This window comes from Onychostruthus taczanowskii, unplaced genomic scaffold, assembly GCF_017590055.1.
Source record: "Onychostruthus taczanowskii isolate IOZ18803 unplaced genomic scaffold, ASM1759005v1 scaffold14, whole genome shotgun sequence".
NCBI classification, from domain to species: Eukaryota; Metazoa; Chordata; class Aves; order Passeriformes; family Passeridae; genus Onychostruthus; species Onychostruthus taczanowskii.
In genome coordinates, this window is record NW_024498573.1 from 1,367,060 (window position 1) to 1,383,928 (window position 16,869).

The 16,869-nt window shown below is 49.3% G+C and overlaps 1 protein-coding gene across 1 annotated transcript in view; it reads left to right on the forward strand.

The window, feature by feature from the left end:
- The window catches only part of IL12B (interleukin 12B), a 36,804-nt gene extending 20,173 nt beyond the window's left edge, over nucleotides 1–16,631 (forward strand). Inside the window, exons 2-7 of the mRNA XM_041397889.1 lie at nucleotides 10,930–11,014; nucleotides 11,813–12,100; nucleotides 12,802–12,916; nucleotides 13,829–14,022; nucleotides 14,717–14,862; nucleotides 16,509–16,631. Of these exons, the coding sequence (XP_041253823.1) occupies nucleotides 10,930–11,014; nucleotides 11,813–12,100; nucleotides 12,802–12,916; nucleotides 13,829–14,022; nucleotides 14,717–14,862; nucleotides 16,509–16,631 (951 nt within the window). The remainder of the gene's footprint in view (nucleotides 1–10,929; nucleotides 11,015–11,812; nucleotides 12,101–12,801; nucleotides 12,917–13,828; nucleotides 14,023–14,716; nucleotides 14,863–16,508) is intronic.
- Nucleotides 16,632–16,869: the final 238 nt, after the last annotated feature.

Sequence of the window (16,869 nt, forward strand, 5' to 3'; positions counted from 1 at the left end):
TTAGTTTTCTGCTGATAAGGGAGCAATAAATTCCCTTTCTCTGAAAGATTTAGGTGTCCTGTGGCACCTATCTGGTGCAAGTCCCTTCTTAACCAAATATCTTACATAGCATAGTTGCTATTTTAGCATTATGTTATAACCTAAACCAGTATTTAATAGTTAATTTAATACTTAAGAAAATTAATACAGCATAACTTTCTAACATAACACATACAATATTCATTTTAATACTTGCGAAAAGCCAATCATAAAATAGACATTTTTCACACAGCTGAGCCCCTGCAGTGGCTGTCACCACGGAAGGAAGTCGTGTCCCTTGTGGTGGAAGCCACTCTAGATTGACTCTCTGCTCTGGTGGAGCTCAAAGGAAGTCCCCAGGCCCTGGGTCACTCCCTGAGCTCTGCACACTGGCTCTGGGGTTTGTTTGCAGCACTGCCAGGAGTGTCCTGGCCATCTCACCTGCAGGAATAAGCAGGAAAAGGCAGAAATGTAGGGAAAATGGAGTGATGAGTTTATGGCTAAAACAGCTTTTAAACAAATGGGTTTGGGGCCAGTGAATGTTTGTGCTCTGCAGCTCTGTGCTGTGGAGTTGGAAAGTGAGTTTCATTCATTTTCCTGCTAGAAGTTGTGAGGATTGTTCCCCCAAATCCTTCAGAGCAGTTGGGAAGTGGCAGAGGAGAGACCACTCTTGCTGTGTGAGAGCTGCAGGGCTCATTTATTTACTGGAAAACATCCTCTTCTCCCTGAAACCTGCAAGTTCCCAGTTTCATCCCTTCATATCCTGCCCACAACGAGAGCAGAACCCAGCAGAGATCTCCTCTCCTGGTACAGAATCAAATGAGCTCCCAGATGTGCAAAAATAAGTGGTTATTTATTTGAATTGTGTTTCCATAGCCCTGTGTACAGGATCATCCCCCCAGAAAAGGCATCCTGCTCCATTTTTTTGGCAAAAAACAACCCAAAGTACAAATTCATGAGCATTTTAAATGCGAAACACATCCTTTACTTGTTTGGGGTTTTTTTTTTTTTTTTCCCCATATCTCCTCAGGCAAATCACAGAATTCCTGCTCAGCTCCAGGAATTTACTGGCATGAGTCAATTGTTCCACCTGGGTGAAGGACACTGATTCTGTTGAGGTGTTTAATCAGGGTGATGTCAGAGCACAGGGAGGAGCAAGGGAGCACAATTCCCAAAATGAGCAACTCCAGGCACATCCTCATCCTCGCTGGCCCCAGCAGGAACAGATGTGCTCACTCCAGGCAGGAGGTTTCATCATTCTCCTGGGAAAGTCCTTGCTGGAAGTTCCCTCATGCAAAGCCTTCTCCTCACTCTGAATTATTCCCAGCTCTTCAGCCTGGTGCCACTGAGCTGCAGGAACAGGGATGTGCTGCTGGAGCAGCCCTGGGACAGCCCAGGACAGGGAAATGTGAGACAAGGATTTGGGAAGGACTCTCAAAACCTGACTGAAGGCTCACACAAGTGTGCAAACTGAGATAAGGTGTGCTGGCTTAGGGAGGCCATGGAATAGAAATGACTTTGTTGAGAGAGAGATTGAACTGGAGACAAGTTGCAAAAGATGGCCTTGCAAAAAGATCAGATATTTTAGAGAATTAGAATTGGGAGAGATGCACTGGAGCAGGACCATGTGGGATAAAAATACAGGTGATTGGTGTTAAATAGAGGTTAAAATATAGGTTAAAATGTAGGTAAAAATATAGGTGATTGGTGCTAAATATAGGTAAAATATAGGTAAAAATACAGGTGATTAGTGTTTAATATAGGTAAAAATACAGGTGAATGGTGTTAAATAGAGGTTAAAATATAGGTGATTGGTGTTAAATACAGGCTAAAATATAGGTGATTGGTGGTAATTATAGGTTAAAATTTAGGTGATTGGTGGTAATTATAGGTTAAAATTTAGGTGATTGGTGGTAATTATAGGTTAAAATATAGGTGAAAATATAGGTGATTGCTGTTAGAGGTATTAGCAGCATTGTGTGGCAACAGCTAACAGGCTGAAAAACATTTCTGAGGTATTGGAACCAGGAAATGGGTTGGCTTCTGATGGAATGGTGTTGAGTTTCACATCTCTTGTGTCTCACCATTCACCGGACTGGTAATGGAATAAAACCTTTTAAAATGGCTCTCAGTTACCCTGTCTCTGTACAAGCTGGGAAAACCAACAAGGGACCATGGAGATTGGCCCAGTTCCTGAGGTATTGGCACCAAAATCTGCCCTGTCCCAGTCAGAAATGTGTGGTAGCACCAAACTGAGCTGGAGGAGGATTTGCCATTCCACAATCCCCTCTTCTGCTGTGGGTCCTGGGAAGCCTCCCCTCTCTGAGCTCCTGAATTTTAATTTTAAAGGGCTGGTAACAGCAACAGGGAATGTGAGGTCACAGAGCAGCCCTGGAGTAATTCCAAAATTTTCTTTGGCTTTCAGAAGTTCAGGGATGCTTCAGTGGTTCACTGGTGAAAAGTTTTTGCTTTCCAAATAGGTCTTGTATGACCTCATTCCCTCACAGTCATGGGAGGTGTCAGAGCTCTTATTACATAATTTAAAGTTTCTTTTCCCCACCTTGAGGAACTTGGAATTTTCTGACAGATAAAAAATGATGTAACAAGATGCCTGGATCCTGCCTGGGCATTGAGTGTTCCTATGAACTCCTGAATCCCATCCTCAGCTTGGGTTCCCCAGGCTTTAGCATGAATTAATATTTATACATTAATAATTAATAGCAAAATAGAAAGTTGCCACAACTTCCTTTTTCTTCCAGGTATATCCCTGAGAGCTTAAATTACAGAATCATGGAATATCCTGGGCAGGAAGGGACCCTCAAGGATCATCAGCCCAGCTCCTGGAGACCCCAACAACCCCACCCTGTCCCTGAGAGCGTTGTCCAAAATCTCCTTGGTCCTAAAACGGCCCGGCTGGGCTTTGTCTGAAAACTCCTTTTCTAGGAGCTGTCAGACAAAGAAAATGCTGCTTGAATTTCAGTCAATGAAATGAATTTACTGGGCTTTTCCCTTGACTTTCAGTTTGCAATGTTATTTCCCCACCCGCAGCGCTGCAACCCAGCCCGAGCAGCGCTGCTGGTGGAGTTCAGAGTTACAACATCCCCCGAAAGGAGTGCGGCTCAAGAGAAGAGCCCAGCCTGCAGCTGGCTCCTCCAGCTGGCTGCTGGCACACTGGTCTCAGTCTCAGGTTTATATCAGTGTCAGATTTATATCAGTATCAGGTTTATATCAGTGTCAGACTGATCTCAGTCTCAGGTTTATATCAATGTCAGATTTATCAGTGTCAGACTGATCTCAGTATCATGTTTATATCAATGTCAGATTTATATCAGTGTCAGACTGATCTCAGTCTCAGGTTTATATCCATGTCAGATTTATATCAGTGTCAGGTTTATATCCATGTCAAATTGATCTCACTGTGAGGTTGATCTCAGTGTCGGGTTTATCTCAGTGTTGGGTTTATATCAATATCAGGTTTATATCAGTGTCAGACTGATCTCAGTCTCAGGTTTATATCAGTGTCAGACTGATCTCAGTCTCAGGTTTATATCAGTGTCATGTTTATATCAATGTTAGATTGATCTCAGTCTCAGGTTTATCTCAGTGTCGGGGTTTATATCAATGTCAAATTTATATCAAAGATTGATCTCAATGTCAGATTTATATTAATGCCAGATTGATCTCAGTCTTGGGTTTATATCAATGTGAGGTTGATCTCAGTGTCAGGTTTGTATCACTGTCAGATTGATCTCACTGTGAGGTTAATCTCAGTGTCAGGTTTATATCAATGTCAGATTTATATCCAGGTTAGATTGATCCCAGTGCCAGGTTTCTATCAAGTCAGGTTAATCCCAGTGCCAGGTTTGTGATGGCAGCCCTGGGCTGGTACCAGAGGAGCAGGGATCTGCAGTGCACTTTGGAGCAGCACTGAACCTGAGCATGCCCTGGGAGGAGCCTCCTCTGTTCCAGAGCCAGAGAGGATGGATAACTCTGATTCTGCAATAAATCGATCAGAAATACCAATTCCTCTGGGATCCCTGCCCCACATTCCCTGAGAACCTGTAAAGAGTTGCAAAAGCATCTCATGGAATGAAGCACCCAAATCCCATTGACTCTGAGAGTCATTTACTGTAGAAAATGAGATTTGGCTCTTAAACCCCTTTGGAAATGTCACACCCTGCTTTTCCTCTCTACAAATCCTTGTGCAAGGCACTTCTGGCTCTTCCTGTTCCTTTATCCCTCTGGTGCTGTCTCCAAGCCCAGGGTTTGTGCAGAGACACCCAAAGCTCTGGGGGTTACACACTGTGAGCTCCTGGGGCAGCACCAAGAGGTGAAATCCCCTTTTCCCTTTCCCACCAGCTCCTGCTCCATGATCCATCCTGGATCCAGCTCCATCCTGCACTGGGCACAGCTCCCAGCTGCAATCTGGGAGCTGCATCAGCCTGGCCTTGAGCAGGGCAGAGCTCAGTGATGCTCCTGCCCATCCACCCAAGGAGGGGGAGATTCCCAACGTCCCTGTCCTGGCCAGCTGCTCCAGTGGTACCAAAACCAAATTCATCTCTGCCCTATAAAGCTTTTTGCTTCTTGGTAGAAGTTGGATGTATTTTTCCCCTGTGCTCTGTATTTTTCTCAAGGCTGGAGCTTGGTTCAGTGATTTCATGGAGTGGCTTAATGGGAATTTTGTAGGAAAATTCATTAGTACCCTAATATTACACAGTATTTGCTGATGAATTCACATAAATGACTGAATTACAGATTAAGAATTATAGAATAATATATAGAATTACAGATAAAGAACAGTGTTCCCTTCTCAGTGCTACTGCGTTAAAAATCCTGGGAATAAAAGGATTTTTAGAATAAAAGGATTTTTTAGATTTTGATCTTTGGCATTAATCTGCCAATGGACATCCATGGAAAATGGATTCCATATGGAGGAATCATACAGATTATACACTTTTTATAATGATTCATTTTCCCTAAGTTAAACAGGGTTTTTTCCTGGATTGGGGTGATTTCTTTGTCATTCCACAAAGTAAAAATGTTAAGAAAGGAAACCTGTTTACAAATGGGCCTTTTCTGCCAAAAAGGAGTTTTTCCTTGGCATTAGATAAAGCATGGACAGGGTTTGCACGTTCTCTGTCAGTGTCAGAGGGGAAGCAGAGTAAGAAGATGGGGAGAAGCTGCTCCCCTCCAAATTTCCCCTGCAGAATCAATGAGCTCATAGTGGAAAACCAGGCTGTCATCGAAAGAGCTTTTCACAATCTCTGTGTTTTAATATTTAAAAATTCCTCTGGTGGATCACAGGAAACCATCCCATCATGGAAGTTCCACCCAGAGGTGAATGTGCTCCAGGACTGGTTTTTGGGATTCTTGGGCACCAGGTCACTCCATGTGTCCTGGGACCAGAGCTGAGCCAAGGGATTTAGGAAGGCTTGATGCAGACACCCACTGAAAATGTGCATTTGTATGAATGATGAAGTGTTATTTGTGTTAAGGAGTGGCTGTGCATGTTTCAGCAGCGAGCAGGCAGTTGAAGAGCTGTGTTGAGCTCTGCATTAGCCACTGTGACTGGAGAGAAGTGCAGCCATGGAAGCAGAAAGGGATGGTGAGCTGAGCAGGAAATGTGCACAGAAATTCACTGCTGCCCTTGTTTGTGTCTGGGACTGACACAGACTGCCTGTCACTGCTGGCTTGGTGCAATCCCAAAAGGGATTTTGGATCCTGCAAATTGTTTTAAATGGGAACAAATCTGTGCCCAGCGTGGGCTCTGTCTCCCTTGTGCCCAGGGCTGTGTTTGCTGCAGGAGGAGAGGGGTCACTGCCCCCTGAGCTGCTCCTGCTCCCCACTCCAGGATGGGCTCTTGGGATGAGGCCAAGCAGATGAGCTGGAAAACGGTGCCCAGCACTGCCTCCTCTGAGCTGCCCTCAAAGGCAGGGACCAGGATGAGGAGGGGACACCTTTGTCACCTGGAATGCTTTGTGTCCCTTTGGGAGTGCTCAGAGCTCCATCCTGTCCATTCTGTCACTGCCACAGAGCTCAGGTGAGCAGGGCAGGGGCTGCTGCTCAGCTCTGTGTCAGGAATGGCCCCGTGACCCCCTCTGAGCCACATTCAGCAGGTGGGATGGGAAGGGAGCAGCTTTGGGGCTATTGAGCATTTGGGGTGGAAGGGAGCAGCTTTGGGGTTGTTCAGCATTTGGGGTGGAAGGGAGCAGCTTTGGGGCTATTGAGCATTTGGGGTGGAAGGGAGCAGCTCTGGGGTTGTTCAGCATTTGGGGTGGAAGGGAGCAGCTCTGGGGTTGTTCAGGAGCATTTGGGGTGGAAGGGAGCAGCTCTGGGGTTGTTCAGGAGCATTTGGGGTGGAAGGGAGCAGCTCTGGGGTTGTTCAGGAGCACTCTTCCCTGCTCAGAGCTGCTCCCAGAGCTGCCCTCCCCGGTGCTCCGGCTGTGCCCAGCTCTGCCAGCAGCTCTGGCCCAGGGAATTCCCTGTTTGAGGAGCAGGCTGGGCACTCTGCCATGGGCAGGGAGTCATCAGGGCCACCTGGGAATGCAGGGCCCGGGGCTGTGTGCTGTGGCCTGGGCAGGGGTCACAGCTCAGCCACCAGAGGTGACTGGGACCCCACTCAAGCCACGTTTCTTGCCTGGCCCAGCCTGGAGGGACAGGACAGGGGAATGGCTCCCAGGGCCAGAGGGCAGGGATGGATGGATGGGATGCTGGGAATTGGGAATTGTTCCCTTTGAGACCCTGGCACAGGGTGCTCAGAGCAGCTGTGGCTGCCCCTGGATCCCTGGCAGTGCCCAAGGCCAGGCTGGACAGGGCTGGGAGCACCTGGGGCAGGGGAAGGTGTCCCTGCCATGGCAGGGTTGGTATGGATGATTTTTAAGGTCCCTTCCAACCCAAACCATTCTGGGATTCTATAGCAAAGGAACAGATTCTGGCACTATAATCCCTGCACTGTGGGAATCCTGTCCCTGGAAAGCACCTGGGATGGAGTTGTGTCTCCATTGATTCCTAAAGTGTGTCAGGTTGAGTTTCAAACCTTTTTTTTTTCTTCTTTTACAAGCAGTGTTTGCCTGGTAAATAATGAGAATTGTGTTCAATCACTCCACAAAAAATAAAAGGAAAATCCACACAGCCTTTCCTCCTTTTCAAAGCCCACGTGGAGCACAGGGCTCTTCTTAAGCCTGAGGTCTAAAAGGAGCACCAGGTTCAGATTATATTTAAAAACTGCAGCATAATAATGTGCAAATATCAGGTATCTCTAAGGTGGAACTAATTGTTTATTTTTTGGTTGACTTAAGTCTCAATTCATAGAACAAACACAACTCAAAACCAGCAATTAAAAATTAATATTCCCTTTCCTGCTGATTGATGTGGGAGCTGGGATTAGAGGTCATGTAATTATCTCATCCTTATCAGGTAGAAAGAGTTTCAGTTTATTGAACTTTCTCTTTCTGTCTTCATTCTGTGCTTCCCATCAGACACTTTGGGAGTTTATTATCTCTTCACTCTTCCTCTGTGATGAAGAGACAGAATGAGAGACACAAAACCAGCGAGGAAAGGAAATGACTGGCAAACCACTAAAGGTCGCTCTGCAATCTTATAATTTCATTTCCTCCTCGAAGTTTACCTGGGACTCCCAAATATTTTTTTTTTTTGGCTGTAGCTGTGGCCCAATGTGAAGTAGGAACTGCAGCCACGTGTTGCAATCCTGTGGTATTGTGGTGGCAGGCAGTGTTTATAAGGCACCCCTTTCCTGTGCAGACTTTGGGAGCAGAACTTGCTTTCCTGCACATCACAGGGCCAAGCTCCAGCTGCAGCTCCAGCCAGAGGCTTCCCAGGCCACGGTGAGAACTCATTTCTTCTTTAATGCCAATTGAAAATTATTTATTTGACAGTGGATTGAAGTAGTCTTGGGGGCATTTTCCTCAGGGCAGTGTTTATACCTTGATAAAGTTCAGCACGTGATGTACACATGTAAATACTGCTGGGGCTGCACCCTGTGTCACCAGGCAATGACAATCCTCCTGTTGGACCAGGGTTGGTGCTTCTGGGCTGGGAGTGTTGCCAAACTCCTTTATATGGCTGTTCTGCTCCATTGGCTCCTGCCTGAGCTGGGGCTGGCCCAGGTGAGGTCCAGAGGTCCTTCCTGGCAGGAATAATTTCTGGATTCTCAGTGAAGGAACCTGGGCTCAGCCCAGCCCTCGAGCTCCAGAGGGGACACCAAGGACCCTGAGCTCAGGTGAGACCCCACCTGCAGAGCCTCCTGCCTGGGGTCTCCAACAGCAGCAGGACCTGGAGCTGCTCCAGGGCTGGAGCCAGGCTGGGAGAGCTGGGGGGCTCCCCTGGAGAGGAGAAGGCTCTGGGGGGCTCTCCTGGAGAGGAGAAGGATCCAGGGAGAGCTCAGAGCCCCTGGCAGGGCCTGAAGGGGCTCCAGGAGAGCTGGAGAGGGACTGGGGACAAGGCATGGAGGGACAGGACACAGGGAATGGCTCCCACTGCCAGAGGGCAGCGCTGGCTGGGAGATTGGGAATCAGGAATTCCTGGCTGGGCTGGAATTCCCAGAGCAGCTGTGGCTGCCCCTGGATCCCTGGCAGTGCCAAGGCCAGGCTGGAGCACCTGGGACAGGGGGAGGTGTCCCTGCCATGGCAGGGGTGGCACTGGATGGGATTTGAGGTCCTTCCAACCCAAATTGTTCCATGATTGCAATTCCCTGATTCCCTGAACATTTGGAGCTGGAATATTCTCATTTCTGAAGTGCTCGGGCACTCACTGGTGTTGTTCAGAATGTGAGTTTGTTTCTGATCAAGTTTTCAATAAAATGTTGAGATGGGGAGGGCTGCTCTCCACATCCACAGTGTGAATCATTTCCATGCAAATTGTTGCCTGTTTTCATCAAAAACCTGAATCATGCAGCTTCTCCCTCAGAGCAGGAGAAACTTTTCTGTTTTGGAGGTTTTAGTTGTGATGAACAGAAAAGAAGGCACAAATCCCAGTGCTCTCCCCCAGTCTGAGCTGCTGTTCTGATGTTTTGAAGTTCAGTTTCAGGTTTATGAAGTGTGGTGATGAATTTCATGTTTCTGTGACAGAAACCAGACATTTTCAGAAAGTTGCCAAATGAATCTTTCTGTTGGAAATTCCAGCTAATCCTGCCTGAAATCTAAGAGTGTAATGAAGCAGTTATTAGCACTGCTAATAGGATAGGATATATTTTAGAGCTCTTTTCCAACCTAAGTTATTCTGTAATTTCTCTCCAATCATAACTGGGTTTTCCCTGAGCCTTGTGCCCCTGTCTGAGCACAACAGGAGCTGCTGCCTCTCCTGGACACTCTCCAGACACTTTGTTGTAGCTCCTGGTGCCATTAAGAGCTGGGTACAAATCCAGAGGGCACTGGATGATTTGTGACTGAGATTTGGGATGCTCAGAACAGCAGGAGCTGCACTAGGAACTGATCTGCTCAGGAACACACTCTGCCCTCAAGGAATCAGCAGGGTTACTCCTCTTTTGTTACAAAAGGAGTGGTTTGGGAGGAAAAAAATCAACTCAAACCACTTAATTTTGTGGTTTTCACCTGCATTCAACCTCCCACTGTAGTTAGAATAGGCTTTGAAAATGATATTCACCATCTCTTTCTTGAAGAGATTCTACTTCTGTTAATTTGGTTTGCTCTCCAGTTTGAAAAGGTCTGGAAGTTAATAAATAACTGTTATTAAATAACTGAAATAACTGTTTAATATTAGAGTTTTTATGCACCCAGTAGTTATGACAATATTTGGCAAAGGTGTTTGGTGTTTCATGGAGAGTTCTGGTGGTCTTTGGAACAAATTCAGGAGAAATATCCATTTATATATTGGACATGGAGCAGCAGTGATCTCCACTGCCAGCCCTTGCTGCAGACAGAGCTGGGGCACTGAGCCCAGAAGGAATTTTGCCTGAAATTGTTCACAAGCTCAGACTGTGAGAGCTCAGGGGGATACCAGAGCTAGGACTGGAGCTGGGACTAGAGCTAGGATGGAGCTGGGACTGGAGCTGGGAGTGGAGCTAGGACTAGAGCTGGGTCTGGAGCTAGGACTAGAGCCAGGACTGGAGCTGGGACTGGAGCTGGGACTGGAGCTGGGACTGGAGCTGGGACTGGAGCTGGGACTGGAGCTAGGACTGGAGCTAGGATTGGAGCTGGGTCTGGAGCTGGGACTGGAGCTAGGACTGGAGCTGGGTCTGGAGCTGGGACTGGAGCTGGAGCTGGCAGCTCTGCCCTGGGCACTGCCCTGCTGTCACTTGTGCAGAGCTGGGCACAGAACCCAGCAGAGCCCCTCAGCAGCTCCTTGGGGCTCTCCTCAACCCTTTTCCTTCATGGAAGTGCTGATGGGCTGAGCCAAACTGGGCTTTGGGTGGATGGAGGTGATGCCAGTGCTGCTCCAGGGCAGTGCCTTGGCACGGGGAATCCCTGGGGCTGGGAAAGAGCTTTGGGCTCACCCCGTGCCGTGCCTGTCCCCTGCCCAGAGCACCCAGTGCCACCTCCAGGGCTGGGGATCCAAACCTGCCTGGGCAGCCCCTGATCCTTCCATCCAGTGCCTTTTCCATGGAATTGGCCTCACTGGACCAAGCAGGGCTTTTCCTGCTCGAGGAACCTTTACCGCGGGACCAGCCCAGACCCGCTCCCACAATTCCCTCAGAGTGATTCCTTCTCTAAACTGCCTTGGGATCAGAATCCCAAGGGGATCAAAATCATGGCTCCAGCTCCAGCACAAACCTGGGATTTTACGGAATCCCAGAGTTCTCAGAATGGGAAGATGTTCCTCAGCTCACTGGGACTCATTTTGTGTCCCTGTCACCCTGCCCAGCCCCAGCCTGACTTTGGAGCACACTCAGCCAGCCTCAGTGAAGTTTAATAATGTTGGGTTTTTCCCCTCCAGATGTCTCCCCTCCTCTGTGCCTTACTGTCCCTGTTTTCCTTTGCTGCCCTACTGGAAAGTGCCCAGTGGAAACTGCAGGAAAATGGTAAGGAAGTCTCAACTTAGTCAGACCTAAACCTTTGGAATTATAATTGTGGCCACTAGCACAGGATTTGTAACTCCAGTGTCTTAGGCCAAGGCTAAATATTTATTTGTTTGACAATAATCAATTGGAGTTCATGGAAAAATATTTTAAAGTCCTAAAATATCTTCCAACAGCATATTTGCAATATTTGCATTAGCAGCTGTTTTATTTCCTATTCCTTCTGCTCGTGTTTAAAGTCTCAGTCACACAGCCTGGGTGCAAAAACTGTGACTAAGGGAACAGCCCTAAAAAACACAAGGGGAGAATAAATTATGAGAAAGAAAATATATTTCTGGGCAAAACCTATAAATAGTTTATCAGCTTCTCTGGTAAAGAACTTAAATGTAAATCCATTTGTGAAAATACAGAGTAGGTAATAAACAATTATTTTGGATAATTTATCAGAAAAATTTGGCTAAATTCAGATTGTCCTCTCTTTCAATGACTTACCTTTACATTAAAAAGAATATTATCCTGGGGGTTCCCTGGGAGGGCTTTGATGCTGGAAGCAACAGATCAGCTTGTCAACATTGAGAGTAAACTTTGAGTTTGAAGATTCTCCCACAGGAGTTTGGGAGACTCCCAGACTTCCCGGAGCTGAGTGTTTTCTGCCAGTTGAGATTCCATATTTGACAGGTTTCTCCTAGTTTCTCCTTGTGGAAAAGCCTCCCTGGGGCTCAGGCAGAGCTCCCTGCAGGCAGGGCTGCAGGAAGGGCTCAGCCCCAGCTCCTGGCCCTGAGGTTTCCTCTCTGTTCCCAGTGTTTGTCATCGACTCCCAGTGGGACGCCGAGGCCCCGGCCACCACGGTGGAGCTCAGCTGTGCCAGCCCCGAGGAGGCAGTTTACTGGAGAAAGGACTCCAGTCCTTTCCAGGAAGGAAAACAAAGAGGGAAGACTCTGAGAGTGGCAGTGAAGGAGCTCCCGGACGCCGGCAACTACAGCTGTGTGAGCGAGGAGAGCCACAGGGTGCTGAGCTCCATCCTCCTCCTCATGGCCAGGATCAGCCCCAGCGGCCACATGATGAGGGACATCCTCAGAGCCTTCGAGGGTACGGCCCCAAACGCTGGGATTGTCCTGCTCAGCTTGCTGCAGGCTCTGCCAGCAGCTGGGAATGGCCTTGCAAAGGTGTTCTCTGCAAAGGAAAATCATCCCTGCTGTGGCTCTGGGCATGCAGTGATGAGCAGCACAGGACTGAGGCCGTGGGGTTTGTTTGGGATTATCTAGGGTGATGGGGTGCAGGGATGGGAGGAATTCCTGGTTTGGAAAAGCAGGGCTACGTGACAGGAGCCAGGGAAGGGCTGGAGCTGGGCCAGGCAGGGTCAGGGTGGATTTTGGGAAAGGTTCTTCCCCCAGAGGGTGCTGGGCACTGCCCAGGCTCCCCAGGGATGGGCACAGCCTGAGGCTGCCAGAGCTCCAGGAGGGTTTGGGCAGAGCTCCAGGGATCCCAGGGTGGGATTTTGGAGCTGTGAGTCGGACTCCATGATCCTTGTGGGTCTCTTCCAGCTCAGGAGATTGCAGATTCTGGGATTTGGCAGAAGCAGGGCCTGGCCCAGGTTTGAAGCGCTGTCATTTGGGCTGCTCAGGAGACAAGCCTGGCATGTTTTGCATTTTCTGCATGAACCCCACTCACATTTGAGTCCCTCATGGTGCTGCCAGGGAATCTGTGAATTCAGGAATTGTTTCTCTCTGCCTTGGCCATTTTGGCAAACAAGAGTACATTACTCCTGGTTTCTGTCTTTCTCTGTCCAGAGCCCAACAGAACATTTCTGAAGTGTGAGGCAAAGAACTACTCTGGAATTTTCACATGTTCCTGGATGACAGACTATAACCCAAATGTGAAGTTCACCATCAGAAGCCTGGAAGGGTAAGAGTCTGTATTTTCCTTCCCAGCCCCACAGAGCAGCCCTTGGTGTTACTCTGTAGGATTTTAGGCTGTTGGGGCACACAGATGGGGGGAGATCTCTCTTCCAAGTCTGAGCATCCCCAAAATATTTCGAGTCATTACTGGGACAAAGTTAACTTAATAAGGGCATGGAAATCACTCAGGAATTAATAAAGCCTTGAGAAAGGAATGAGTCCAAGTGGGCTGGAGTAGCCACTGGGTAACTTAAGCAATAGCAGAACAGTCAGTGGAGGGCAGAGAGGAAGTGGAGCCAAGCCAGAAAGAACCACAGCTCCCAGTGCAGGGTGGAGTGGGAGGCTGCCCCCACTGCAGAGCACATGGCCCTGCCAAGGCTGGGCTGAGGAACCCTGCAGAAACCTGTGCTGGGAACCCTGGGGGGATTTCCTGCCTCCCACTGCCCCAGGGGTTCTCCAAAACATGGAGTGCTCCAGCAAAGGTCACCCCAGCCTGCTGGAGGAGAAACAGCTGCCCAGGGGTGCAGCTGGCTGAGAGCTGCACCAGGGCCAGGCTCAGGTGGAGCTCTGGCAGCTTTTGGTGTTTGTTTCCCAGTGGAGGCTTCTCAGCCCTCATTCCTTCAGCAGGGTTTGGGAGAGGGCAAAGGGACAAAGCAGGAAACTGGAGCTTGCCACGGGATGGTGGGATTGAGAGATCCTGGTTTAGGTTTAAATGTTAATTCCTCCTGCTGAGGCTGAGAATTGGCATTAATCCATCCCACAGCACTGGGAATGTGGCAGCTCCCACTGAGCCTTTTCTGCAGCAGACAAACTCCATGCAAACCAAACCATTTCCTCACCAAACACAGGCTGCTGTTGCTCTGGCAGCCCATTCCCAGGACAACCAGCATTCCCAGTGCCTCTCCCTGCTCTGTTCCAGCCCCCAGGGTGATGTGTCCTGCAGCAGCCCCGTGGCTGTCACCGAGGGGGCCCTGACCACCTACACAGCCCAGTGCCACAAGGAGAGCTTCTGTCCCTTTGCTGAGGAGCAGCAGCCCATCGACATCACCCTGGAGGCCATTGATGAGGTGTTGTATGAGAACTACAGCGCCAGCTTCTTCATCAGGGACATCAGTGAGTAGCCCAGCAGTGGGGGCTGATTCTGAGCTTTGTTTTGCTGCTGCCAGTGGGAGTCAGGGCTCAGCCCTGGGAATCCCTGCCCCGTGCTCTGTAAATGTCCACCAAGCCCCGGTTACAGGAACAGGGGGTGCCAGGACAGAAAGGGATGAGGAAGTGAAGCAGCAGCATCTTCCTGGCTTGTGACCTCCAGTGCCCCAACACCCACAGGTCCCTGAGTGTCCCCAAAGGATGGATGTGGTGGGGAGGGGACAAGGCAGGGAATAATCCAGCAGGCTCCTCTCTGAGAACTGCTCAGCCATTCCCAGATGGGCAGCCAGGGCAGGTTCCCAGAAAGGCACAGGTATGAGAGGGCCACAGGGCACAGGAAAATGAGGCAGCATCCTACAGAAACAGAGGTTTTCCTAAATGCATTAATGGTCAGCAGGTGCTGAAGATATTCCTGTGTGTCCAGCAGAGCGCTCTGCACCACTCCAGGCCAAAAAAAAGAAGGATCTTATCCAGACTGAGCCTAGGAATGTGCTTAGTTTTCCATGAAAAGCACCCAAGGCAGCTATCATACCTCAAGGCTACTCCTCTCTTAACCTGGAGCCTTCCCAAGCTCGTTCCCATAAAACTATCACCACTAACACCCCAACAGCTGATATTCAGTGTCAACATGAATTAATTCCCTCTGTGTTTTCTCTTTCAGTAAAGCCTGATCCCCCCCAGTGCCAGTACGTGGCCAGCAATGGAACAGTGACCTGGACATACCCCAGGACCTGGAGCACCCCAAACTCCTACTTCCCTTTGACTTTCAAGGTCAAAGTTAAAAGCACAAAGAGACACAGATACCAGGTAGAAACACAACATTTGACACACAATTTTCTTGCCTGGATAGTAGAAATAATTTAAGTTTTGTATGTAAGAATAATGAACTAAAATTTTAAAAATGCTGCTGAGCCCCAAAAGTGGCAAATTCTATCCTGGCAGAAAAAGCCTTTCCCAGGTCCATGAGCAGGAAGATCCCTGAGGCAGCTGAGGACAGAAAATCCTGTCCAGCATTGCATGGTTGTGTTTACTAATTCATTAGGAGGCTGTGCAGGGCCTCATGTGGGAAAATCCCAATTTCCAAACCCAGAACCCCAGGATCTGTGACACGAATTTCCTCCTGTGTTGTTCATCCCTGGGCAGCTCAGACTTTATAGGTGAATTGGAATTCAGAGGTCACTGACTCATCTGGAGAGTCTGGTCTTTGCCCCCCCGATTCCCAGTTAATTAATGGGGTTAATTAACTGTCTCAGGGTTAAATCTCCAATGTGTGCCCAAATTGCTCTTGGACACACAATGGCCTGCCTTGGAGAAGAGCTGGGAAAGCCACAGGGCAGCTGGCAGTGCCCCCAGTGCTGCCCTTCCTGTGCAGCACTGACAGGGCGGGCAGCAGGAGGGGTTATCCCGGGTTATCCCGGGTTATCCCGGCTTTCCGGGCTAAACCAAAGGCACCAGGGCGTGTTTCCCGCTGGGGATGGGATCCAGCCCGTCCAGCAGATGGGGCCGTTCCCCCGGGCTCAGCCCGGCTCCTGCCCGAGGGGCTGGGGATGCTCCTGAGCCAGCCAGCCCAGCCGGGCTGAGGGCAGCAGCTTCTGAGTTTGGGGGTCCTGCTCTGGGAGGAGAAGGAAAAAGAGAAAAACCCAGATTAACAAACGACCCCTTTGTTTAATGAGTGTTTAGGTTTGGGGTTTGAGTCATTCACAACATCCAGCTCAGGGGGTTTGGGGCATTCAGAACATCCAGATCAGGGGGTTTGGCATTTAGAACATCCAGATCAGAGGGTTTGGGGCATTTAGAACTCCAAGCTCAGGGGGTTTGGGTCATTCACAAGATCCAGCTCAGGGGGTTTGGGGCATTTAGAACTCCAGTCTCAGGGGGTTTGGGTCATTTAGAACACCCTCCTTAGTGGGTTTGGGTCATTCAGAACTCCAATATCAGGGGGTGTGGGTCATTCAGAACATCCAGCTCAGGGGCGTCTGGATCTCTTTGGGACACCCCCTTCAGTGGCTTTGGGTCATTTAGAGCACCAAGCTCAGTGGGTTTGGGTCATTCACACCCTCAGTGGGTGTGGATCACTTTGGACACCCCTTCAGTGGGTTTGGGTGATTCACCCCCTCAGTGGGTTTGGATCTCTTTGGGACACCCCTCTCAGTAGGTTAGGGTCACTTTGTGACACCCCCTCAGTGGGTTTGGGTCACTTTGGACACCTCTCAGTGGGTTTGGGTCACTTTGGACACCCCTCAGTGGGTTTGGGTCACTTTGGACACCCCTCAGTGGTACCTGAGCTTTTCAGCTCTTTCTGCTGAGCTCAGCTTCTCCCAAGCCCCAGGACTTTGGGACCCGTTGGAGCTTTTGGGACAGCAGGCTCTGGTGGGGGCTCAGTGACCCTTCCTGGTGCCTTGTGGTGGCCCTGTCCCCCTGTCCCGCTGAAGGAGCTGTCTGTCTGTCCCCAGGTGTACGACACGGAGGAGCAGTGGGTGCAGCTGCCAGCCCCCGGGCCAGCAGAGGTGTGGGTGCAGGCCAGGGACTGCTGCTACCTCAGCTCCTGGAGCCAGTGGTCCTCGCCCTGCAGGTAAGGATCCAGCCAGGCTGGGCTGCCACTCCTGCCTAGGGAGAACAGAGAGAATTCTGATGTAAATTGACATGGAAATGAAATTTCTGATGTTATTTCACAGATAACCAGTAAGGAGGGTGGCCCAGTGATCCTAGAGAAAGCAAAGAATGAATTAGCACAAGAACAGAAGCACAATGAGAAGAAAAGTTTCCATTGGAGATCCTTAAGAAGCCATAACTTATATTTTTTTTGAAACAGTT